This window comes from Delphinus delphis, chromosome 12, assembly GCF_949987515.2.
Source record: "Delphinus delphis chromosome 12, mDelDel1.2, whole genome shotgun sequence".
In the NCBI taxonomy this organism is placed as follows: domain Eukaryota; kingdom Metazoa; phylum Chordata; class Mammalia; order Artiodactyla; family Delphinidae; genus Delphinus; species Delphinus delphis.
In genome coordinates, this window is record NC_082694.2 from 66,157,701 (window position 1) to 66,180,530 (window position 22,830).

The 22,830-nt window shown below is 38.0% G+C and overlaps 1 protein-coding gene across 2 annotated transcripts in view; it reads right to left on the bottom strand.

Moving 5' to 3' along the window:
- LCLAT1 (lysocardiolipin acyltransferase 1) overlaps positions 1–22,830 on the bottom strand; it is a 192,765-nt gene that overhangs the window by 61,350 nt on the left and 108,585 nt on the right. The window contains exon 6 of one of the 2 annotated variants that reach the window (XM_060026878.1): positions 4,123–4,185. The exons of the other annotated variant lie outside the window; for it this stretch is intronic. Within the exon in view, the coding sequence (XP_059882861.1) occupies positions 4,123–4,185 (63 nt within the window). The remainder of the gene's footprint in view (positions 1–4,122; positions 4,186–22,830) is intronic. 2 annotated transcript variants of the gene reach the window in all.

Sequence of the window (22,830 nt, forward strand, 5' to 3'; positions counted from 1 at the left end):
ATGGCCAAAACTAGTAGTGATCCTTTTTCTCTCATCTTCTTGCCCATTTCAAATATCTCTATGTAATATTTCAGCAGGGAAAAAAACAAAACTAAAACAAAGTTAAAATCCTGAGTGATTATCCAAAGAAAACACCAGATACGATATGTACACCAATACCTAGGAGCCTGAAAAATCCAATGAGTGGAAATTTAACATTATAGGCAGACACTGGCACAGAAATGATGGCAGTTTTCGGCAAGATTTCCTTTCCTCCTTCCTCTGCATTATATTCACTTCACTTGATAATACATTGGCCTACTCTGGACAATGTCCCCAGACAGACCTAGAATTTGAAGGTTTTATCTGCTCTGACCACTCTTCCCCAAGGTGAGAGTGTGACATTTTAGCAGTATCTTGCGAGATACTGTGCTGGGGTTGAGGTAGGAAAACCTGGATCTAAATGGATGGACCAGTATCGCTGAAATAAGGAAAAAATTCAAGTATGTACTTGCTGGGCCTTGGGTAGGGGCAATGGCAATCAGGTAGGGAATGCTGCTATTGCTGTGGTGATGCAGAAGACTACTTTTTACTGCACTTCAATGAACCAATGAAGCCTATGATCTTGGAGTTTATAAAAATGGAATTTGAATTGTGATTGCTATTTGTACTTCTATATCCATATGGCAAAAGAGGCAATTAGAAGCATCTGAGAAACTTCTGGTTTAGCTCCTCAAATGAATAATACCAAATAAAATTCTGTAATACAAATTAATTAGGATCTAAATACTGAGTTTTATTTTAACAATAAGCCACAACAATATCCTCCTAATTAATACACAATAAATGACTAGTTATATCTGTTAGCTAACTTAGCTATGTCTTAAATTTGTGTGGGCCAACACTTTAGATACCCACCCACAAAGGAGCTAATTAAAGTACAAAATAAAATGAACTGGTTCATAGAGAGGTCCATCCACCACTCTTATATAATCTGGTGGATTTACTTCATTCATTAATTTATTCATTCACTTTTACTGAACAACACAGGAGCACTGCCCTAGGCAGAGAGAGAAAGAGAAACAGAGACATTGACAAACTCATGATTCTTACCCCAAAGGAACCTACAATCTAGGAAAGAAGATAAAATATATTTGCAAATTACACAATTCTTAAGAGTGGTTCAGCTGTTGTAGAAGACTGGAGGGGGATAGATAGCACTGCCAGCTGAAGAGGTCAAGAAATGATCTACCTGAGCTGGGCATAAGAGAACAGGTAGGTTTGAAGAAAGGCAGAAGACATAAGACGGTTGCAGAAGGTGAAGAGAAGGAGTGAGGTCAGTGCAGGGCAAAGTGAGTCTCCACTTTGGATGGAGCTTAAAGCTACAGTGGGAAGTTAGATTGGGCCTGTAGCACGAGGTCGGAGAGCTCAGCAATGCTTTTTATTGTTTTTATCAGCTTCCTTTTCTCATTTTCCACAGCAACTATTCCAAACTCTCATTATTCACCTCTGTCCCCTCCCCTCCCTACCATAATCATCACATTACCACGTAACCTCTGACCTGATAGAAGAGCCTTTCATCAGAGCACCCCTCACTTTCTCACCCTTTACTCCCCAAACCAAAATATATATTCAAGTTCAGCCTTGCTTCCTGCCTTAGAAAATGAGGAATCCCCTTAAGTTTGTTTCTGTTCCTAACCCCTCCTGATTTCTCAGAAAATTTGCTCCATCATTCATCCATTTCTCGTCCAGCTTTTCCTCTATTAAGTTTTCTCAGCCTTTAAAAACACTCAACTCCCCTAGTATCCTTGATGTGGCTTCCCCTTCTGTTGACTGCTCCAGCTCTCTCTTCTCCTTTATCAGCAAATTCCCTGTAGGAAGCATGTAAACTTGCTGTCTCCACTCACTCACATCAATCTGCACTCTACTCACATCTGGTTTCTGGCACCCCCATTCCTGTGAAACTACTCTCTCTAAGGTCAACAAATACATCCTAGTGTTGTACCCAGAGGATTCTTCTAAGGCTTTATATCCAAAGATTCTATTGGCACCTAGAATTTCAGATAAGTTGCTAATGTTTTAGAAAATGAATCCATCAAAGTCCACGAGTATTGAACCTTGCAAATTGGCCAACTACTGCTGAAAAAGATTGATTTAGATGAAATCAATATTTGTCAATACATATCAAGGGACTCCCTATCTGGGTTTTGAACGTTAAAAACATGGTTTAAGGCACAGCTATTAAAGTTTGGGGTAGGTATTAGGGGATGGGGCTTAGATTTTATGGCTAACTCTGTAGATCACTAGGGGTGACAGGCACTAAGTAAGTGGTCCCACACACAAAAAAACTGCAATATAAAATTATGGCCATTTACAGCCATACACAGAAAAGGCAAGATTTTTTTAAGTCAAAACCATTTGTAAAAACACAAATAAGATATTTCTCCAATGATTCTTTCTTAGGAAACAGCTTTGTAATTAGGATGAATCATACTTTTTTCCTACTATATGCCATCATACAGTTCTGCAAATACCTCACTCATGGATCAAAAGAGATGTAAAAAAAACATGAGATGCAATTACTTATACTGAGTCTTCCTTTAAATTGAACATAATTAATACAGAAATCTCAAAATAAAAGACTATTTTGGGATGACTATGGTGATGGAAAGCCAACAGATCTTATTTTATCTGAGAACAAGTAGTAAACTGCTTAGGAAGATAATCAACTCTCTTAGAATACTAAGAAGGGAACAATTTACTCACCAGTCCCAGAATATTTATAGTCCTAAATACTACCTTCACAACTCCCACCATTTCTGACTCCTTTTATTTTTCACTTTGTTAGAAGTGAGACTTCACAACAACCAAGACTACCTCTCTAACTCTAGCTCTTACCACTTAAAAGGATGAACTTTGGGTTCCAGTCAGGGCAGTCTCCAACACTGGATCTCCAAGCCCGACTGTACTCTCCCAGTATCTTTAGCAAATCAAATCCTGTTGTTCCTCAGGATCTAATTCAAGCCCTGGTTCCCTAAACTCTCCCCTTGCTCTGCCAGTTCACTTCCACCCTTCTCTTCTGCCTGGTATACGGTCTCCATGGTACTTGATCATACACTAACTTTCCAAATGTGAACACACGAAGATGTTCATCACAATTTTTTATTTTCATGCTGTCACCAGCATGCCTTAATCATATAGTATCAACTATAAAAATAGGCTTTACCTAAGATTCAGATTATTTGCATTTACAGAAAAAAAGGTATTTTCTTTAGAATATCTAAATACAAACACCTTTCATCATAATTTTAAATTTAATGCATACAGGACAAACTTTATGACATGCTTCCCATTGCCCAAATTCTGTTCATCTGTCAAGTCTAAACAAAAGTCAGTATTTCCCATCAAATCCTTCCTAATTTCAGTTCTCACCAATATCCATCCCTAAGGTATTAAACTATAAGCCTTCATTATGACTGATTTAGTAACATAAGAGGCAGCTACAGTCTACTTGAATTATTAAGGAAACTAATATTGGAACCAACATATTAATGATATTTTTACTGATCAGAAAGGTTATTAATAATTTCGTTAACAAAGATTAATTCGTAAACTATTTGGAAACTTTGCTTGGATTACTATTATGAATGTATTGTGGTTGTTAAAATTCTGTTCTGGATGAAAGCAAGTAAATCCCCTGACCCAGAAAAGAATGTTCAAAGTAATTTCCATATACTCACACCAACAGTGCGAAGTGCCTCTCCTGACTGGAAGCATATCAGGGCCAAGTGGCAGATCTTTTATAATAACAACTAACAGCAGTCTGCAAAAATAGGAATAGTTTGTTGTCCAGCTTTGAGGAGTGCTAGTTAACCGAACTCAGTGAGATCTCCTACCCAAGAGCAGTGATAACCGTGCCCAGAAAAGACATTGACTAATACTTCCTTTTCTGCTATAAACTAGCTCATCAACATTGTAAATCACCAAGAGCTTAGTGCAATGAGTAAAATCTAGGACGACTCCTTATGCCTTGACTTCTAAGAAGGTCACTGCTAAGGTTTATGTTTGACTGAAGCAGTTTTTCTTCGCTTGGATAATAATACGTCTTCCCCTCAAGCCCTATGCACACACATACTTTAATACCTGGCTTTGACACCGTGAGCCATGTTTTTCTTATTTTATCTTCTGCTAAAGGCCATTTCAAATCTATGAGGAAATGGGAAAGATGTAAATCATAAATAAACTATGAATACAGGATTTTAAAACTTTTGTACAGCAGTCTCAAAAGTTTTGTCAAAATTTCCACATGGAACCCCAAACTATTTTCAGACTACATTTATACAATGCAAGATTAAGCCAAAGAATGCAGAGTTTGGGGAGGTAATATCTATCAAAGCAAACAGTTGTTAACCTACAGATAAGACAACTCTCAACACAAATTTCTCATATTTAACATCTAAAAATTATGTAGCACCCTCACTGTATCAAAGGCTTGTTGTTTAAGTCTACAAATAACCACACACTGTAGATTCTTTTAAAGTGTGTTGTATATAATAAATAACAAGGAATTACAGACAGCTGTTTACTTAACAGTACTCAAGTATTTGTGAGGAGTATCTTAGTCACCACAAACAGGCATGTAACATGAGCAACAGAGAACAACAAAGACAAGAAGAGCTCAAATAGGACACTTGCTGTTCAAAGATTTATGACGGCAACTTTTATTCATGTAAAGTATTAGAATGAAGACAATCCAACACATTGTAGATTGCTGTTTTTTACATTCAAATGAGACTATACCTGGAAAAGGCACTTGATAAAACAAAGGTTAAGAAATAAATGTACGTTAGTGGTTATATTTAATTTCTCTTTCAATTATTATTCCTTATGAAAAAGATGACTAAGTCACAATGAAAATTATTATGTATTAAGTTACTAATTATCACAAAATAAACACACTAAAATAGGCATGTTGTATGTACATGCATGCTCTGACAAGTCAGTATTCTTACAAGAAGGAGAATACCTGCAATTTGCTCCATGTGGTCAAATGCAGTACTTAGGTGCAGAGAGAATGAAAGCTATTGAGAACACGTGTGCTTTCCTCTCCTACATAACTTTGTTATGAGAAAGCAGGTGAATTAGAAAGTTACTAACATACTTTCAACACCTTACATTTCATGTAGCATAGAAAGGCCAACTTAGGATAACTGCCCAGGACTTGTTCTGCTCAGTCCAGATTCTATGACAAAGTACATTTGGGCGCTCTTAGAAATCAAATGATAAATACAGGGATGCTTATATTATAAAATATATAATAGTAAATGTAAACATAATTATTTTATATAATTATGCAAAATAAAATGGAAAAAAATTCTTTCATTTAGAAAGCTATTCAGATAATTTTCAACATTAATAAGCAAATAACTTCTATATTTAGTTTCATGTTCCTGTGGCACTGATTTCTGATCAGAATCTATTTTTAAAAAGTGAGGGCACATGAACTTGGTTTGCATGTGCACACGCATAAGCACACACTCACGCACACCAGCAAGGTCAGTATTGTTTTAACAATACCTTTGCAATACTCAAAACAAACATCAATTTATTTAAAAACAAAATCAAAACGAGAAAAGGTCCTAGCAACTGGAAAAAATATAGAAAAACTATTTTGAATAAGAAAAAAATCTATAAAGCTAAAAGAGAAAGGGCATAACCTTTAAAAATATGGAAATGGGACACATGCTCAGAAAAAAGGAGAAACAAGTTAAAGCTGTAAGGCTTTTAGGACAAGCCCAGAAAAGAAAAATGATACATCCACAATGAAATTATATACCATATAAAACAAAAAGGCAGGCATAATTTCCTGTTCAGATGAATTTCTGGATTAAAGTGTCCACAGCAGTTAGATTCAGGCCAACATTCTCAGCTTTGGTGAGAATAAACTTTGATTTTCATATGAACAGGAAGCTGAAGTATGATATTGTTACATACGTTGTGCACACGCACTGAAACTCTTATTTTGCTTCAAAACAACATTATAAGGACATAAAGATTTAGTGCTTAGCTGCCACTCGGTGAGATAACACCATTATGGCAGAGCTGCCAGCATTCTCTGCTGCTGGTTCAGCTGTCTCACTAATGCTTTCAGAAGGAAAAACTGAAAGAAGGGTTTAATGTATGTAACAATATTCTTTACAGTCAGTATACAGCCTACAGAAAGTTATCACTCGAAGACAATTCCACAAATTTTACTTACAAAGCTTCTTCCACAATTCTAAATTTTAAAATAAACATATTTTGTAAGTGTCAACAGTTATCAGCATTTTTCAGTGTACTACTCTTAAGAAAATAATATAAACATTATAAGAGAGTATCAATACTTAGGCATTTTGAATGAGTAAAATACAGCTTGTATATAATTTTCACTCATTTGTGAAAATGGTAATCTCACCAATTGGAGAATATGTATTTTGAGGATTTTTATTAATGGTGCCATAAGACATGAACTCATCACTGAGGCTCACCTTTCACACTAGTCGGCATTTATTATAGCTGGCCGGTGTTAGAGAAATAGTACATACCCCCAGAACAAGATTTTTCTCCTACTGAAGTCAAGTGGTACAGAGAAGCACAAGGCTGCAATGACTGTCTTCTCAGGACTATCTCAGAGGCTGAAACTCGCTGAGTAGAAATACTAATAAACCGGGAAACATTTAAGAACCACAATTCCATACTGATTTTTACATGATCAAATGCCAAGAGCTTGTTCATGTAAGTTGCAAATAATATGCTTCCGTATGTCCCTTCTAATAGTATAGATAATCTGGGGGGCGGGGAAATCAGCCTTACATGTATCCTACAGTGAATACTGAAGGTGGTAGGGGGCATTACTAATCACAAGTGCATGTGTGTGAGATGCTGAAAACAGCAGCTACAAAAATTTGTACAAATCTATACTGAGTACCTGTAATACTCATGACACTAGGACCTCAGCTATAAAAATCAACAAAACACAGTACCTACCCTAAAGGAGCTCAGAGTCCGAGTGAGAGATGAACCAAAAAAGAAAAAAAAAAATCACTGATTACAGAAAATATGAAAAAAGTGACTGACAAACGCATGGAATATGATGAGAGTAAGAAGAAAGAAGCCCAAGAACCTGGTCAAGAGATTGTCTGAAATGTAAAGGGCATTTGAACTGTCTTGAAGGACCAACAGGAGCTACCCAGATGACTGGGAACAGTTCAGGAAAAGGAACAGCATGAGAAAAGCATGTTCGACCTGGCTAGAACAGAGGACATGGAGTTACAGCCAGAAACAAGGTGAGAAAGGCCACACAGACAGGCACTGAGCTTCGGGCAGTGGTCTATTGACCATGCGCAAGGCACCATTCTGTTAAGTACTGCAAACAAAAACACATGAATCTCAATTGTTTTCTGCAGGCCACACTGGCCACCCTCAGTTCAGACGTAAAGTCACCTTTAGTTCCTGAGTAAAACCTCAGCAGGCTCAACTTCCCTAAGAGAAGCCTATACCCATTTCCACCTACGAGTAAAGCCCTTGGACCTGTACTTAGCTCGTGATACAAAATATCTGCACAATAGATGCTTTATGAAGAGTAACCAAAATCTGTACAAACCAATTCTCATCCAAAGCTCAGTGAGTAAAATACCATTTGTGGAGAATGATTTGAAGGACATGCGGTCTCTCCACACCTTTAGAGTTAAGACAATGTTTGGAGCTCTTATGAGGCTGTTTTTACTGAACTACTCTTTCTCCTTCTGCCATTAGCCCATGTGGGCAAGCGCTCTGAGGCTACGTGGAACAGTTAACATTAAAGATGCTGTGAGGCTGCTGGGCACGACAGTGCACAATGTCCTCTGTGAGGAACCAAAGATCTTTCTCTCAAGTCCTTCAGAAATGGTCATGCTTTTTCCGAGCATGTGGTTTGCTTTAACCTTATGGCCCTTGTCAATGATACCATTCAGTTCCCTTATACAGAAGATGCCAGAAAGCTCAGGACCAATTTATAGACCTATATTTTATAGGATTATAGAGCTTATATCATATGTCTTATGTATACAGTAACCTTGTAACATATAACCTGTCTATTAAATTCATCCCTTTATTGTCCCTTTACCTTAATTTTTTTTTTCTTATGTCGTGGTGCTGCCGTTATTGTACATACATATTTATGTTGGCCACTTTAAATCTTTATTGGAACATAGCAGGGTATAAAATTACAGCAATCAAGCAGCTGATTGGTTCAAAAAATTTAAAGAGTATCTTTTATATGCCAGGTCTCTGCTGAAGGCTAGGATAAAAACTGTCAGTGGACCTGACTCGATGCTTATGGTCAGGAAACTGAGAGTTATGGACAAAATGGATAATTAAACAAGTGATAATACCATAGGAAAAACATTTATATAGGGCAAATATAGTAGGAAAAGCATTCACATAGGGAACACAGAAGACGAAGATACCTGGGAAGGCTTCCCAAATGAACTATTATCTAAGCTGTGACCTCCAGGCTGAGTAGGAAAAGTTCTGCTATAGTGGGGAAGGCTCAGAGTACAGTACACTCTGGGCAAGGAAAGCAGTTCAGTATGTCTGGGATAAGTGGTGTAACTAAGGAGACAGCAGATAGGCCAGAGAGGTAAGCAAGGACCAGGGCACAGAGGGCCTGGCAAATCATGTTAAAGAAGTAGATTTAACCTTGGAGCATTGTGAAACCCAGAAGGTTTTGCCGGGTGCTGACACAATCAATCAGATTTGCACTGTAACATTTATTGAGCGCTTGCTGTTTTCCAGGCCCTGTGCTAAGTGCTTTCTGTGCCTGACTATACTGAATCCTCAGAAGAGTCCTATAAAATCATAGAAAGTAAGCACTATTATTACTCCTATTTTACAGAAGATGAAAATGAGGTTTAATGAGGGAAAGGAATCTAGCCAGCCACACTCCTAGTCCTAGTGAAGCCAGGATTCTAACGCAGGTCTTTGGACTCCAGGGCCTGAGTGCCTAATTTAGTGTGCTGTCACATTCATTTAGAAGAAGGCTTGATTGATAATGATGGTAATGACTCTGTGCTGTGAGGAATATAGGAGGAAAAGCAATTTAGGGGGAATGACAAATTCAATTCTGAACATACTGAAGTGCCTGCAGAACCTCCAAGTGGCAAAAATCACATATATGGCTCTTTAGTAAGAAAGGGCTTTTGGACCAAGGGTTTAGAATTAGGAGTCATGAGCACATGGATGATCATTTGAGCCACCAACCTGAATGACATGTCCCAGGGAGAATGTGTGGAGTGAGAGAACAAAGGAGCCTGGGAGAGTCTTGTGAGGAACATAGAGAGGACTGAAGAACCCGCAAAAAAGTCTTGAGAAGTGGCCAGAGAAGTAGGAGAAAAAATGACAAGCCAAAGGGAGAGCATATTTCAAGAAGAATCAACAGTGCCAAATGTTGCTAAGAGGAAAATAAGTAAGAATGGAAAGGTATTCATTAGATTTAGAAATAAAATCTTTGTTCTTAATGGCTTAGGTGACATGGCTGTTGCTGTCCTTTTAGGAAGGTAAGAGGTAAAATATATTAAAATGGCTATTAATATAAGATCTGTGCCAAGTCCTATTAGAGAAGAAAAAGAGATTTTCAGTCCAGATGTCTGCCAGCTGGGGGAAATGAGAATGGACTCTTAGAAGAAGATCATTAAAGGAAAAACAGCATTTGGAGATTAAAGAAAAGAGCAAAGCCTTGCAGGTTTTAGCCTGGACAGATATAACCAGAGGCAAAATTCAGAAAGCATAAGGCACAGTCAGGAATAGTCCATTAATTCAAATAGGTTGGCTCATACGGCATTAGTGGTAAGATTTAAAAAGTAGATTGGAACCATGTTATAAAGTCTTCACCAAGGAATACGGAAGTAATGCACATATTTAAATGCCTTTTCTCCCTGGAAAATGCCTAATTATTCTTTAATTCTCAGCTCATGTGCCACCTCTTCAGTGTCACTTTAAGTAAAAAAAAGACTAGCCTTTCTTTACGTGCTTAAGTTACTTTCTATTTGTATCTCTTATGATAATGCATTTTAATATTTCCTAAACTTGATGATATTCAAGGGAATTGGGTGTGTCTTGGTACTGGCAATATCTCAGCAAGTCAAATAACATATGTGCCCGAGAAGCATTTTCTGAACAAATAAACATACACACAATTACATTAGAGTGGTACTTTATGAAGACTGACTGTTAGCTGTGTGCAGTATGGATTAGCAAAGAAGAAACAAGAGGCACTCCAGTGAGAAAGCAAGGAAGCGTGAAAAGGAGAAGTAATGGGATCCCATCGAATGGGGCCATTGCAGAAATAAAGGAAGTTTCTCTAAGAGATGCTTCCAAGGCAATATCATAGAATTTGGTGACCAAATGAAATGGGGCAGGGCATAAGACTAACATTTTATAAAAACTTTAAAAAATATACCCTGGAATCAGTAATTAGATTTGGAACTATATCCTAGGGAAATAATTAGAGATTTACACATACTTTCGCATTATTTATAAGAGCAGAAAGCTGGAAACCATTTTAATTTTTAATAATAGAGGCCTAATTAAATAAACTGTGGCACCTCTATCGGATGAAGCACCAAGGATACATTAACGCATCATAAAAAATTATGTGACGATGGTGAAAAATGCACATTATAGTAAGTTGGGAAAAAAATTTTACATAACAAAATAGAATTTGACCCAATTTTTAAAATAAAACATGGAAAAACACAAGACTCAAAAGGCACTGGATATTTGAGAAGTGCCTGACAAGACTATGGGTGCCATTTTCTTCTTTGTAATTAATTTTCCAACTTTTTTTTTAAATAAAAACTTTTTTTTTAATAGGAAGAGAGCTAATATTGAGAAAATCAAGTCATCAGGCTAGTTTGAGAGTTGTTGGCAAAAAGAAAGAAAAGATAGAACCACAATTTGAAAAGACAGATAGTTTGAGTTTTGTTTTAGGGATTAGAGAAATAAAGGAAGAACTGGTAAATATAGGAACCAGGAAAAAAAAAAAGAGATGCTTACAAAAAGGAAATCTTGATTTATTTTTCCATTTAAACAAAACACACAGTACAGCCAAGGATACCAGGGAGAGATCTAGGTAAGAGAGAAAAAGCCCTACAAAGATGGCATTTTTGTAGCATCTGGAATAGAAAAACTGCTAACTTCTTACATAGCAGGAAGAACATGGGCTTTGGCATCAAAGAGACCTGAGTATAGATCATGGTACCTCCACTCAGCAGCTGTGTGACCCTGGACAAGCTGTTAACTGAGCCAATCTCCTCGGGTGTAGCACAGGGCAAACCACCACCTAGCACAGTTATGAGAACTAAGAGATCTGTAAGAAAGTAGCTAGTGGGGTAGCTATGCGCCCAGGAGCCACCACCAGACTTTGATTCAGCAGGTCTGAGCCTGGACCCGAGTACCTACGTTTTTAAAAGCTCCCTGGGTAATTCTACTGCATGGGCAGCAACATGTGAACAGTTCAGTGCCTGGCACAAGGCAGGTACTTGATAAACATTAGATGGTTGTTTTTCTGGACAGAATATAGGGCTTCTATCATTTTTCATTAAGGCTGTCATGACTTTCTTAACTGAATACAGTGGCAAGATCTGTCCCAACTGAGCTGTTTGCTTGAGTGACTTGATCGAGAAATGGAAAAAATAAAAACATCACTCTCTGGGGGTAGGAATTAAGTTCTTCAACAATAATGGCATCACACAACCTTCTTAAATATTGTCTGTTACTTTACAGCCAGGTCTTCAGCTCCGTCAGACTGGTTTTGCCTTAGCTGACCAAACACTGTGCCTTTTCTTGTACTCTTCCTTTCCTGTTCTCAGCCGTCCTTATTTGTCCTGCCTATCCAAATTACATATAGTCTCTAAGGTCCAAGGGAAATTCAGCTTCTTTTTTTTTACATCTTTATTGGAGTATAATTGCTTTACAATGGTGTGTTAGTTTCTGCTTTATAACAAAGTGAATCAGTTATACATATAGATATGGCCCCATCTCTCTTCCCTCTTGCATCTCCCTCCCTCCCACCCTCCCTATCCCAACCCTCAGGCAGTCACAAAGCACCGAGCTGATATCCCTGTGTTATGCGGCTGCTACCCACTAGCTATCTACCTTACATTTGGTAGTGTATATATGTCCATGCCTCTCTCTCGCTTTGTCACAGCTTACCCTTCCCCCTCCCCATATCCTCAAGTCTATTCTCTAGTAGGTCTGTATCTTTATTCCTGTCTTACCCCTAGGTTCTTCATGACATTTTTTTCCCTTAAATTCCATATATATGTGTTAGCATACGGTATTTGTTTTTCTCTTTCTGACTTACTTCACTCTGTATGACAGACTCTAGGTCTATCCACCTCATTACAAATAGCTCAATTTCGTTTCTTTTTATGGTTGAGTAATATTCCACTGTATATACGTGCCACATCTTCTTTATCCATTCATCCAATGATGGACACTTAGGTTGTTTCCATCTCCTGGCTATTGTAAATAGAGCTGCAATGAACATTTTGGTACATGACTCTTTTTGAATTATGGTTTTCTCAGGGTATATGCCCAGTAGTGGGATTGCTGGGTCATATGGTAGTTCTATTTGTAGTTTTTTAAGGAACCTCCATACTGTTCTCCATAGTGGCTGTACCAATTCACATTCCCACCAGCAGTGCAAGAGTGTTCCCTTTTCTCCACACCCTCTCCAGCATTTATTGTTTCTAGATTTTTTGATGATGGCCATTCTGACTGGTGTGAGATGATATCTCATTGTAGTTTTGATTTGCATTTCTCTAATGATTAATGATGTTGAGCATTCTTTCATGTGTTTGTTGGCAGTCTGTATATCTTCTTTGGAGAAATGTCTATTTAGGTCTTCTGCCCATTTTTGGATTGGGTTGTTTGTTTTTTTGTTATTGAGCTAAATGAGCTGCTTATAAATTTTGGAGATTAATCCTTTGTCATTTGCTTCATTTGCAAATATTTTCTCCCATTCTGAGGGTTGTCTTTTGGTCTTGTTTATGGTTTCCTTTGCTGTGCAAAAGCTTTCAAGTTTCATTAGGTCCCATTTGTTTATTTTTGCTTTTATTTCCATTTCTCTAGGAGGTGGGTCAAAAAGGATCTTGCTGTGATTTATGTCATAGAGTGTTCTGCCTATGTTTTCCTCTAAGAGTTTGATAGTTTCTGGCCTTACATTTAGGTCTTTAATCCATTTTGAGCTTATTTTTGTGTATGGTGTTAGGGAGTGATCTAATCTCTTACTTTTACATGTACCTGTCCAGTTTTCCCAGCACCACTTATTGAAGAGGCTGTCCTTTCTCCACTGTACATTCCTGCCTCCTTTATCAAAGATAAGGTGACCATATGTCTGTGGGTTTATCTCTGGGCTTTCTATCCTGTTCCATTGATCTATCTTTCTGTTTTTGTGCCAGTACCATACTGTCTTGATTACTGTAGCTTTGTAGTATAGTCTGAAGTCAGGGAGCCTGATTCCTCCAGCTCTGTTTTTCGTTCTCAAGATTGCTTTGGCTATTCGGGGTCTTTTGTGTTTCCATACAAATTGTGAAATTTTTTGTTCTAGTTCTGTGAAAAATGCCAGTGGTAGTTTGACAGGAATTGCATTGAATCTGTAGATTGCTTTGGGTAGTAGATCATTTTCACAATGTTGATTCTTCCAACCCAAGAACATGGTATATCTCTCCATCTATTTGTATCATCTTTAATTTGTTTCATCAGTGTCTTATCATTTTCTGCATACAGATCTTTTGTCTCCTTAGGTAGGTTTATTCCTATATATTTTATTCTTTTTGTTGCAATGGTAAATGGGAGTGTTTTCTTGATTTCACTTTCAGATTTTTCATCATTAGTGTATAGGAATGCCAGAGATTTCTGTGCATTAATTTTGTAACCTGCTACTTTACCAAATTCATTGATTAGCTCTAGTAGTTTTCTGGTAGCATCTTTAGGACTCTCTCTATATAGTATCATGTCATCTGCAAACAGTGACAGCTTTACTTCTTCTTTTCTGATTTGGATTCCTTTTATTTCCTTTTCTTCTCTGATTGCTGTGGCTAAAACTTCCAAAACCATGTTTAATAAGAGTGGTGAGAGTGGGCAACCTTGTCTTGTTCCTGATCTCAGTGCAAATGCTTTCAGTTTTTCACCATTGAGGACGATGTTGGCTGTGGGTTTGCCATATATGGCCTTTATTATGTTGAGGAAAGTTCCCTCTATGCCTACTTTCTGCAGGGTTTTTATCATAAATGGGTGTTGAATTTTGTCAAAAGCTTTCTCTGCATCTATTGAGATGATCATAGGGTTTTTCTCCTTCAACTTGTTAATATGGTGTATCACATTGATTGATCTGCGTATATTGAAGAATCCTTGCATTCCTGGGATAAACCCCACTTGATAATGGTGTATGATCCTTTTAATGTGCTGTTGGATTCTGTTTGCTAGTATTTTGTTGAGGATTTTTGCATCTATGTTCATCAGTGATATTGGCCTGTAGTTTTCTTTCTTTGTGACATCCTTGTCTGGTTTTGGTATCAAGGTGATGGTGGCCTCAGAGAATGAGTTTGGGAGTGTTCCTCCCTCTGCTATATTTTGGAAGAATTTGAGAAGGATAGGTGTTAGCTCTTCTCTAAATGTTTGATAGAATTCGCCTGTGAAGCCATCTGGTCCTGGGCTTTTGTTTGTTGGAAGATTTTTAATCACCGTTTCAATTTCAGTGCTTGTGACTGGTCTCTTCATATTTTCTATTTCTTCCTGGTTCAGTCCTGGCAGGTTGTGCATTTCTAAGAATTTGTCCATTTCTTCCAGGTTGTCCATTTTATTGGCATAGAGTTGCTTGTCGTAATCTCTCATGATCTTTTGTATTTCTGCAGTGTCAGTTGTTACTTCTCCTTTTTCACTTCTAATTCTATTGAGTCTTCTCCCTTTTTTTTAGTGATGAGTCTGGCTAATGGTTTATCAATTTTGTTTATCTTCTCAAAGAACCAGCTTTTAGTTTTACTGATCTTTGCTATCGTTTCCTTCATTTCTTTTTCATTTATTTCTGATCTGATTTTTATGATTTATTTCCTTCTGCTAACTTCGGGGTTTTCTTGTTCTTCTTTCTCTAATTGCTTTAGGTGCAAGGTTAGGTTGTTTATTCGAGATGTTTCCTGTTTCTTTTTTTTGCCATATGCGGGCCTCTCACTGTTGTGGCCTCTCCCGTTGCGGAGCACAGGCTCCGGACGCACAGGCTCAGCGGCCATGGCTCACGGGCCCAGCCGCTCCGCGGCATGTGGGATCCTCCCGGACCAGGGCACGAACCCGTGTCCCCTGCATCGGCAGGCAGACTCTCAACCACTGCGCCACCAGGGAAGCCCTCCTGTTTCTTAAGGTAGGATTGTATTGCTATAAACTTCCCTCTTAGAACTGCTTTTGCTGCATCCCATAGGTTTTGGGTCGTCATGTCTCCATTCTCATTTGTTTCTAGGTATTTTCTGATTTCCTCTTTGATTTCTTCAGTGATCACTTCGTTGTTAAGTAGTGTATTGTTTAGCCTCCATGTGTTTGTATTTTTTACAGATCTTTTCCTGTAATTGATATCTAGTCTCATAGCGTTGTGGTCGGAAAAGATACTTGATACAATTTCAATATTCTTAAATTTACCAAGGCTTGATTTGTGACCCAAGATATGATCTATCCTGGAGAATGTTCCATGAGCACTTGAGAAAAATGTGTATTCTGTTGTTTTTGGATGGAATGTCCTATAAATATCAATTAAGTCCATCTTGTTTAATGTATCATTTAAAGTTTGTGTTTCCTTATTTATTTTCATTTTGGATGATCTGTCTATTGGTGAAAGTGGGGTGTTAAAGTGCCCTACTATGAATGTGTTACTGTCGATTTCCCCTTTTATGGATGTTAGTATTTGCCTTATGTATTGAGGTGCTCCTATGTTGGGTGCAAAAATATTTACAATCATTATATCTTCTTCTTGGATCGATCCCTTTATCATTATGTAGTGTCCTTCTTTGTCTCTTGTAATAGTCTTTATTTTAAAGTCCATTTTGTCTGATATGAGAATTGCTACTCCAGCTTTCTTTTGATTTCCATTTGCATGGAGTATCTTTTTCCATCCCCTTACTTTCAGTCTGTATGTGTCTCTAGGTCTGAAGTGGTTTTCTTGTAGACAGCATATAGATGGGTCTTCTTTTTGTATCCATTCAGCCAATCTGTGTCTTTTGGTGGGAGCATTTAGTCCATTTGCATTTAAGGTAATTATTGATATGTATGTTCCTATTCCCATTTTCTTAATTGTTTTGGGTTTGTTATTGTAGGTCTTTTCCTTCTCTTGTGTTTCCTGCCTAGAGAAGTTCCTTTAGCATTTGCTGTAAAGCTGGCTTGGTGGTGCTGAATCCTCTTAGCTTTTGCTTGTCTGTAAGGGTTTTAATTTCTCTGTCGAATGTGAATGAGATCCTTGCTGGGTAGAGTAATCTTGGATGTAGGTTTTTCCCTTTCATCACTTTAAATATGTCCTGCCACACCCTTCTGGCTTGCAGTGTTTCTGCTGAAAGATCAGCTGTTAACCTTATGGGCAGTCCCTTGTATGATAATTGTTGCTTTTCCCTTGCTGCTTTTAATATGTTTTCTTTGTATTTAATTTTTGACAGTTTGATTAATATGTGTCTTAGCGTATTTCTCCTTTGATTTATCCTGTATGGGACTCTCTGTGCCTCCTGGACTTGATTAACTATTTCCTTTCCCATATTAGGGAAGTTTTCAATTATAATCTCTTCAAATATTTTCTCAGTCCCTTTCTTTTTCTCTTCTTCTTCTGGAACCCCTATAATTCGAATGTTGGTGTGTTTAATGTTATCCCAGAGGTCTCTGAGACTGTCCTCTGTTCTTTTCATTGTTTTTTCTTTATTCTCTGCAGTAGTTATTTCCACTATTTTATCTTCCAGGTCACTTATCCGTTCTTCTGCCTCAGTTATTCTGCTATTGATCCCATCTAGAGTATTTTTTATTTCATTTATTGTGTTGTTCATCATTGCTTGTTTCATCTTTAGTTCTTCTAGGTCCTTGTTAAATGTTTCTTGCATTTTGTCTATTCTATTTCCAAGATGTTGGATCATCTTTACTATCATTATTCTGAATTCTTTTTCAGGTAGACTGCCTATTTCCTCTTCATTTGTTAGGTCTGGTGGGTTTTTATCTTGCTCCTTCATCTGCAGTGTGTTTTTCTGTCTTCTCATTTTGCTTATCTTACTGTGTTTGGGGTCTCCTTTTTGCAGGCTGCAGGTTCGTAGTTCCCGTTGTTTTTGATGTCTGTCCCCAGTGGCTAAAGTTGGTTCAGTGGGTTGTGTAGGCTTCCTGGTGGAGGGGACTAGTGCCTGTGTTCCGGTGGATGAGGCTGGATCTTGTCTTTCTGGTGGTCAGGTCCACATCTGGTGGTGTGTTTTGGGGTGTCTGTGGACTTATTATGATTTTTCAGCTTCTTGAAGAAGCCTTACCTGAGTATTTCAACACTACATGATCTCTCTTTACTGAACACACCTGTGATTGTGTAATGTAATTAAGCATAATATTTTACACTGTGTACCACAAAACTTGGCATGTAAGTATACTGTCATATTATTTTTTAGATATTTCTATGAGTACTGTTCTTATCTATCCAGGAAGATGATAAACTTCTTGAAGGCAAGGTCATATTCCATGGAGTGTTTGACCCCTTACTCCCAACTACTTCAACCTAATTTCAAGTTATCGCAAATGTGCACACTTGTGCCACCTAATGGTAAAGGTAATTATTGCACGGTTACAATTCAGTAACTGGCTTACAAAGCATATAACAGAACCAAATAATGGTTGGACCAAATCATTACTTGTTTAAAATCAAAGAAGAATAAAGCTACTACTGTTAAAAATAATACAGCAGCAGAGATGATAATGACTATAACTAAATTTGGGGGCATTAAGTTAGAATTTTTAAATTGTGTGATAAATTTCTTAAAGCTGTATAACTAAAAACCAAAACACTTTCTCATGTAAAACCTTCTTTTCTCTAAGTTAGCAACTTCCTTTTGGGTTTGGGTTAATCTTAGTACTGAAAAAGGTTATATAATCACATATTGAAATGTCCTGTGATTAGAGGTACATATGAAATAAATCTTCCATGACAGATAGTGATCAGTGTAATATACATTGCTCTGGGAAGATGGTAAGGACACTGTGCTTATCTTTTCAGACAAAAGAAAATATTAACCTCAACTAATACTGATTTAGTCTCCATTATGGGCAGGACAATCCATATCCTTAAGAAGGTTATGATCTAGTAAATGTATAAGAGCAAGTACAAAAATGATGGAAATCAAGGTACTCAGGGAAAACTTTTTACCATTATTATTACAAGAACAACACATCTGTATAATGTTATATAATGGGTGTTATATTTCAGGTTAAGTGTGTGTTTTCTAAATGTTCTTAATCTCGGTGAAATAAATTCTAAAGAGACGCTCAGAAACTACTTTCTTTGTTTTGCATTTTCTCTTATTCAGTGTTTCCCATTAGGACTTCTTATCCTTAACTTCTTGATGTCTTGAATTTCTCATCTGCCTGAACTTGTGCTATTAATATCAGAAATAGTGAATTCAGTTACAGGCATGAGTGAGTAGTAAAGATGTTACCTAATGACAATTGGGTTTTTTAAGTTTAATTTTTATTTTATATTAGAGTTTAGTTGATTTACAATGTTGTGTTAGCTTCAAATGTAGAGCAAAGTGATTCAGTTATACATATATCCATTCTTTGGATATACATATCCAATGGATACATATATCCATTCTTTTTCAGGTTCTTTTCCCGTATAGGTTGTTACACATTGAGTAGAGTTCCCTGTGCTATATAGTAGGTCCTTGTTAATTATCTATTTTATATATAGTAGTGTGTATGTGTTAATTCCAACCTCCTAATTTATCCCTCCCCACCCCACCTTTCCCCTTTGGTAACCATAAATTGGCTTTTGAAGTCTGAGTCGTCTTCTGTTTTGTAAATAAGTTAATTTGTATCAATTAAGTCCATCTGGTCTAATGTATCACTTAAGGCCCATTTTCTTACTGATTTTCTGTCTGATCTGTCCCTTGATGTAAGTGGGGTGTTAAAGTCCCCCACTATTATTGTGTTACTGCTGATTTCTCCTTTTATGGCTGTTAGTATTTGCCTTACATACCGAGGTACTCCTATGTTGGGTGCATATATATTTATAATTGTTATATCTTCTTCTCGGATTGATCCCTTGTTCATTATGTAGTGTCCTTCCTTGTCTCGTGTAACAGTCTTTAAAGTCTATTTATCTGATATGCGTATTGCTACTCCAGCTTTCATTTGATTTCCATTTGCATGGAATATCTTTTTCCATCCCCTCACTTTCAATCTGTATGTGTCCCTATATCTAAAGCGGGTCTCTTGTGGACAGCATATATATGGGTCTTGTTTTTGTATCCATTCAGCCAGACTATGTCTTTTGGTTGGAGGATTTAATCCATTTACATTTAAGGTAATTATCGAGATGTATGTTCTTAATGCCATCTTGCTAATTGTTCTGGATTTGTTTTCTTTTTGGGGGTGGTGGTTTTTCTTCCCTTCCTCTTTTGTTTTCTGCTTTTGTGATTTGATGACTTTCTTTAGTGTTGTCTCTGGGTGCTTTTTCTTTCTTGTGTGTGTATCTATTATAGATTTTTGGTTTGCAGCTCCCATGAGGTTTTGATATAGCAGTCTCTCTCTCTCTCTCTCTCTATATATATATATATACACACACACATACACATATGTATATATATACACACACACACACATATATGTATATATATATACACACACATATATATGTGTGTGTGTATATACACACACATGATTATTTTAAGCTACTGGCCTCTTAATTTCAAATGCATTTCCAACATCCTGCACTTATACTCTCCTCTTCTCACAGTTGCTGGTTTTGATATCATATTTGTGTGTGGATGATTTCCTACCTTTACTGTATGTTTGCCTTTACCGGTGAGTTTTCTCATTTGTAATTTTGTTTGTAGTTGTGGCCTTTTCTTTTCCAGCTAGAGAGATTCCTTTAGCATTTGCTGCAAAGGTGGTCTGGTGGTGCTGAATTCGCTTAGCTTTTGCTTGTCTGTAAAGCTTTTGATTTCTCTGTAAAATCTGAATGACAGCCTTGCTGAGTAGCATATTCTTGGTTGTAGGTTCTTCCCTTTCATCACTTAAAATATTGTATATCATACCACTCCCTTCTGGCCTGCACAGTTTCTGCTAAAAAATCAGTTGATAACCTTATGGCAGTTCCCTTGTATTTATTTATTGCTTTTCTCTTGTTGCTTTTAATATTTTTTCTTTGTCATTAATTTTTGTCAGTTTGATTACTATGAGTCTTGGCATGTTCCTCCTTGGGTTTATCCTGTATGCGCTGTCTGTGCTTCCTGGACTCGGGTGACTGTTTCCTTTCCCATGTTAGGGAAGTTTTCAGCTGTTATCTCTTCAAATATTTTCTCAGGCCCCTTCTCTCTCTCTCTTCTCCTTCTGGGACCCCTATAATGTGAATGTTGATGGGTTTAATGTTGTCCCAGAGGTCTCTGAGACTGTCCTCATTTCTTTTCATTCTTTTTTCTGTCCCACAGCAGTGGTTTCCACCAATCTGTCCTCCAGCTCACTTATTCATTTTTCTGCCTCATTTATTCTGCTATTGCTTCTGTCTAGTGTATTTTTCATTTCAGTTATTATATTGTTCATCTCTGTTCTTTACAGCTTCTAGCTCTTTATTAAACATTTTTGTATCCACTGTGTGCTGTGCCTCCATTATTTTTTCTGAGATCTCAGATCCTCTTTACTATCATTACACTGAATTCTTTGTCAGGTAGATTGCCTATCTTCTGGGGTTCTTCTGGGGTTTTATCTTGCCTATCTCCACTTCACTTGGTTGTTCTTCTGGGGTTTTATCTTAGTCCTTCGTCTGGAACGTATTTCTCTGCCACCTCATTCTGTCTAACTTTTCTGTGTTTGTGGTCTCCACTCCTCAGGCTGCAGGACTGTAATTCTTCTTGGTTCTGGTTTCTGCCCCTGGTGAGTGAGGTTAGTCCAGGGGCTTCTGCACACTTCCCTGGTGTGTAGAGCTGGGTCTTGTCCCTCTGGAGGGCAGGGCCATGTCAAGGGGTATGTTTACAGGTGGCTGTTGGCTCAGGACAACTTTAGGCAACCTGTCTCCTGATGGGTGGGGCTCACCCTGTTGGTTGTTTGGCCTGTGGCATCCAGTCACTGGAGCTTGCAGGCTGTTGGGTGGGGCCAGGTCTCAGTGCCAAAATGGCAGTCTCCAGGAGAACTCATGCTGATGAGTATTCCCTGGGGCATCCACCATCAGTGTCCTTGCCCACAGTGAGCCACAGCCAACCCCCCGTCTCCCCAGGAGACCCTCGAAGACCCACAGGTAGGTCTGGCCCAGGCTCTTACGGAGTCACCGCTTTGCCCTGGTCCCTGTGCCTGTGAAACCTTGTGTATGCCCTCAAAGAGTGGAGTCTCTGTTTCCTCCAGTCCTGTGGAGCTCTTGCACTCAAGCACTGCTGGCCTTCAAAGCCAAATGCTCCGGGGGCTCCTCCTCGTGATGCCATACCCCAGGCTGGGGAGCCTGACATAGGGCTCCCAACTCTCACTCCTGTGGGAGAACCTCTGTGATATAATTATTTTCCAGCCTGTGGGTCACCCACCTGGTGGGTATGGGATTAAATTATATCATGAAAGCACCCCTCCTACCACCTTGTGGCTTCTTCTTTGTCTTTGGGTGTAGAATATCTTTTTCGGTAGGTCTGAGTCTTTTTTGTTGATGGCTGTTCAGCAGTTAGTTATGATTTTGGTGTTTTAGTGAGAGGAGGTGAGCTCAAGTCCTTCTACTCTGCCATCTTGTCCTCATACATTTCTTCAGTAATTGGTTTTAATATGTGGTCTCCAGGCTTCCATTGGAATATTTATTTATAATGGCCATTTGTTTTAAGAGCAAGCTTCTTTTTCACTTAATTGATAAACAAAAGCAGATCCCAGAAAAGATCAGGAAGTTGTGCTGGGCCCTTTCTGAGTCTTAGGTTTCTTTCCTAAAATGATACTCTGACTAGATGACTGTGCCTGCTCTCCCTGTCGTCTCAGGCAGCATCATAACCACTTCCCTTGCGACTCCCATCCCTCCATGATCTGGCCATTTAGCCTCTTCTTTCTTTTAAAATATTTTCCTTGAAGAAAACCATCCAGCTCACTATTATTACAAAGGTGCTTTAACTAAAATCACACTATAAATATACGAGGCATCATATTACAGTAGAAAGAACACAGGTTTATTCAGTCAGACAAACCATGTTCCAATAACTTTGAGCTGATTCTTCAATTTCTGCTTCAGTTTTGGTCTACAAGTTAAATACTGGTAACTACCAGGACAGTTGTTGTGAGGGTTAACTGACCTTACACATACAGAACACTTAGCTTAATGCCTGGTACTTCGTAAATGCTCAGTAAACGTTAGCTGCTGTTACTATTGTAATTATTGTCATCATATTTCTTGTTTCTATTATTATCATAGTGTATAGGACCCATGCTACTTTTCTAACTGAAGTAAATGGAGTCATCTAACTTTTTTTAGCTGAAGCAAATGAAGTCATCTGTGTTTCTTTCTTTACTGATACAGAGAAGGGGGAAAAATCAGTTGCCACTTCTGGCAGGAAAAATGACATACTGTAGTTGTTGACTAGTACTCTGAGTGATGACTAA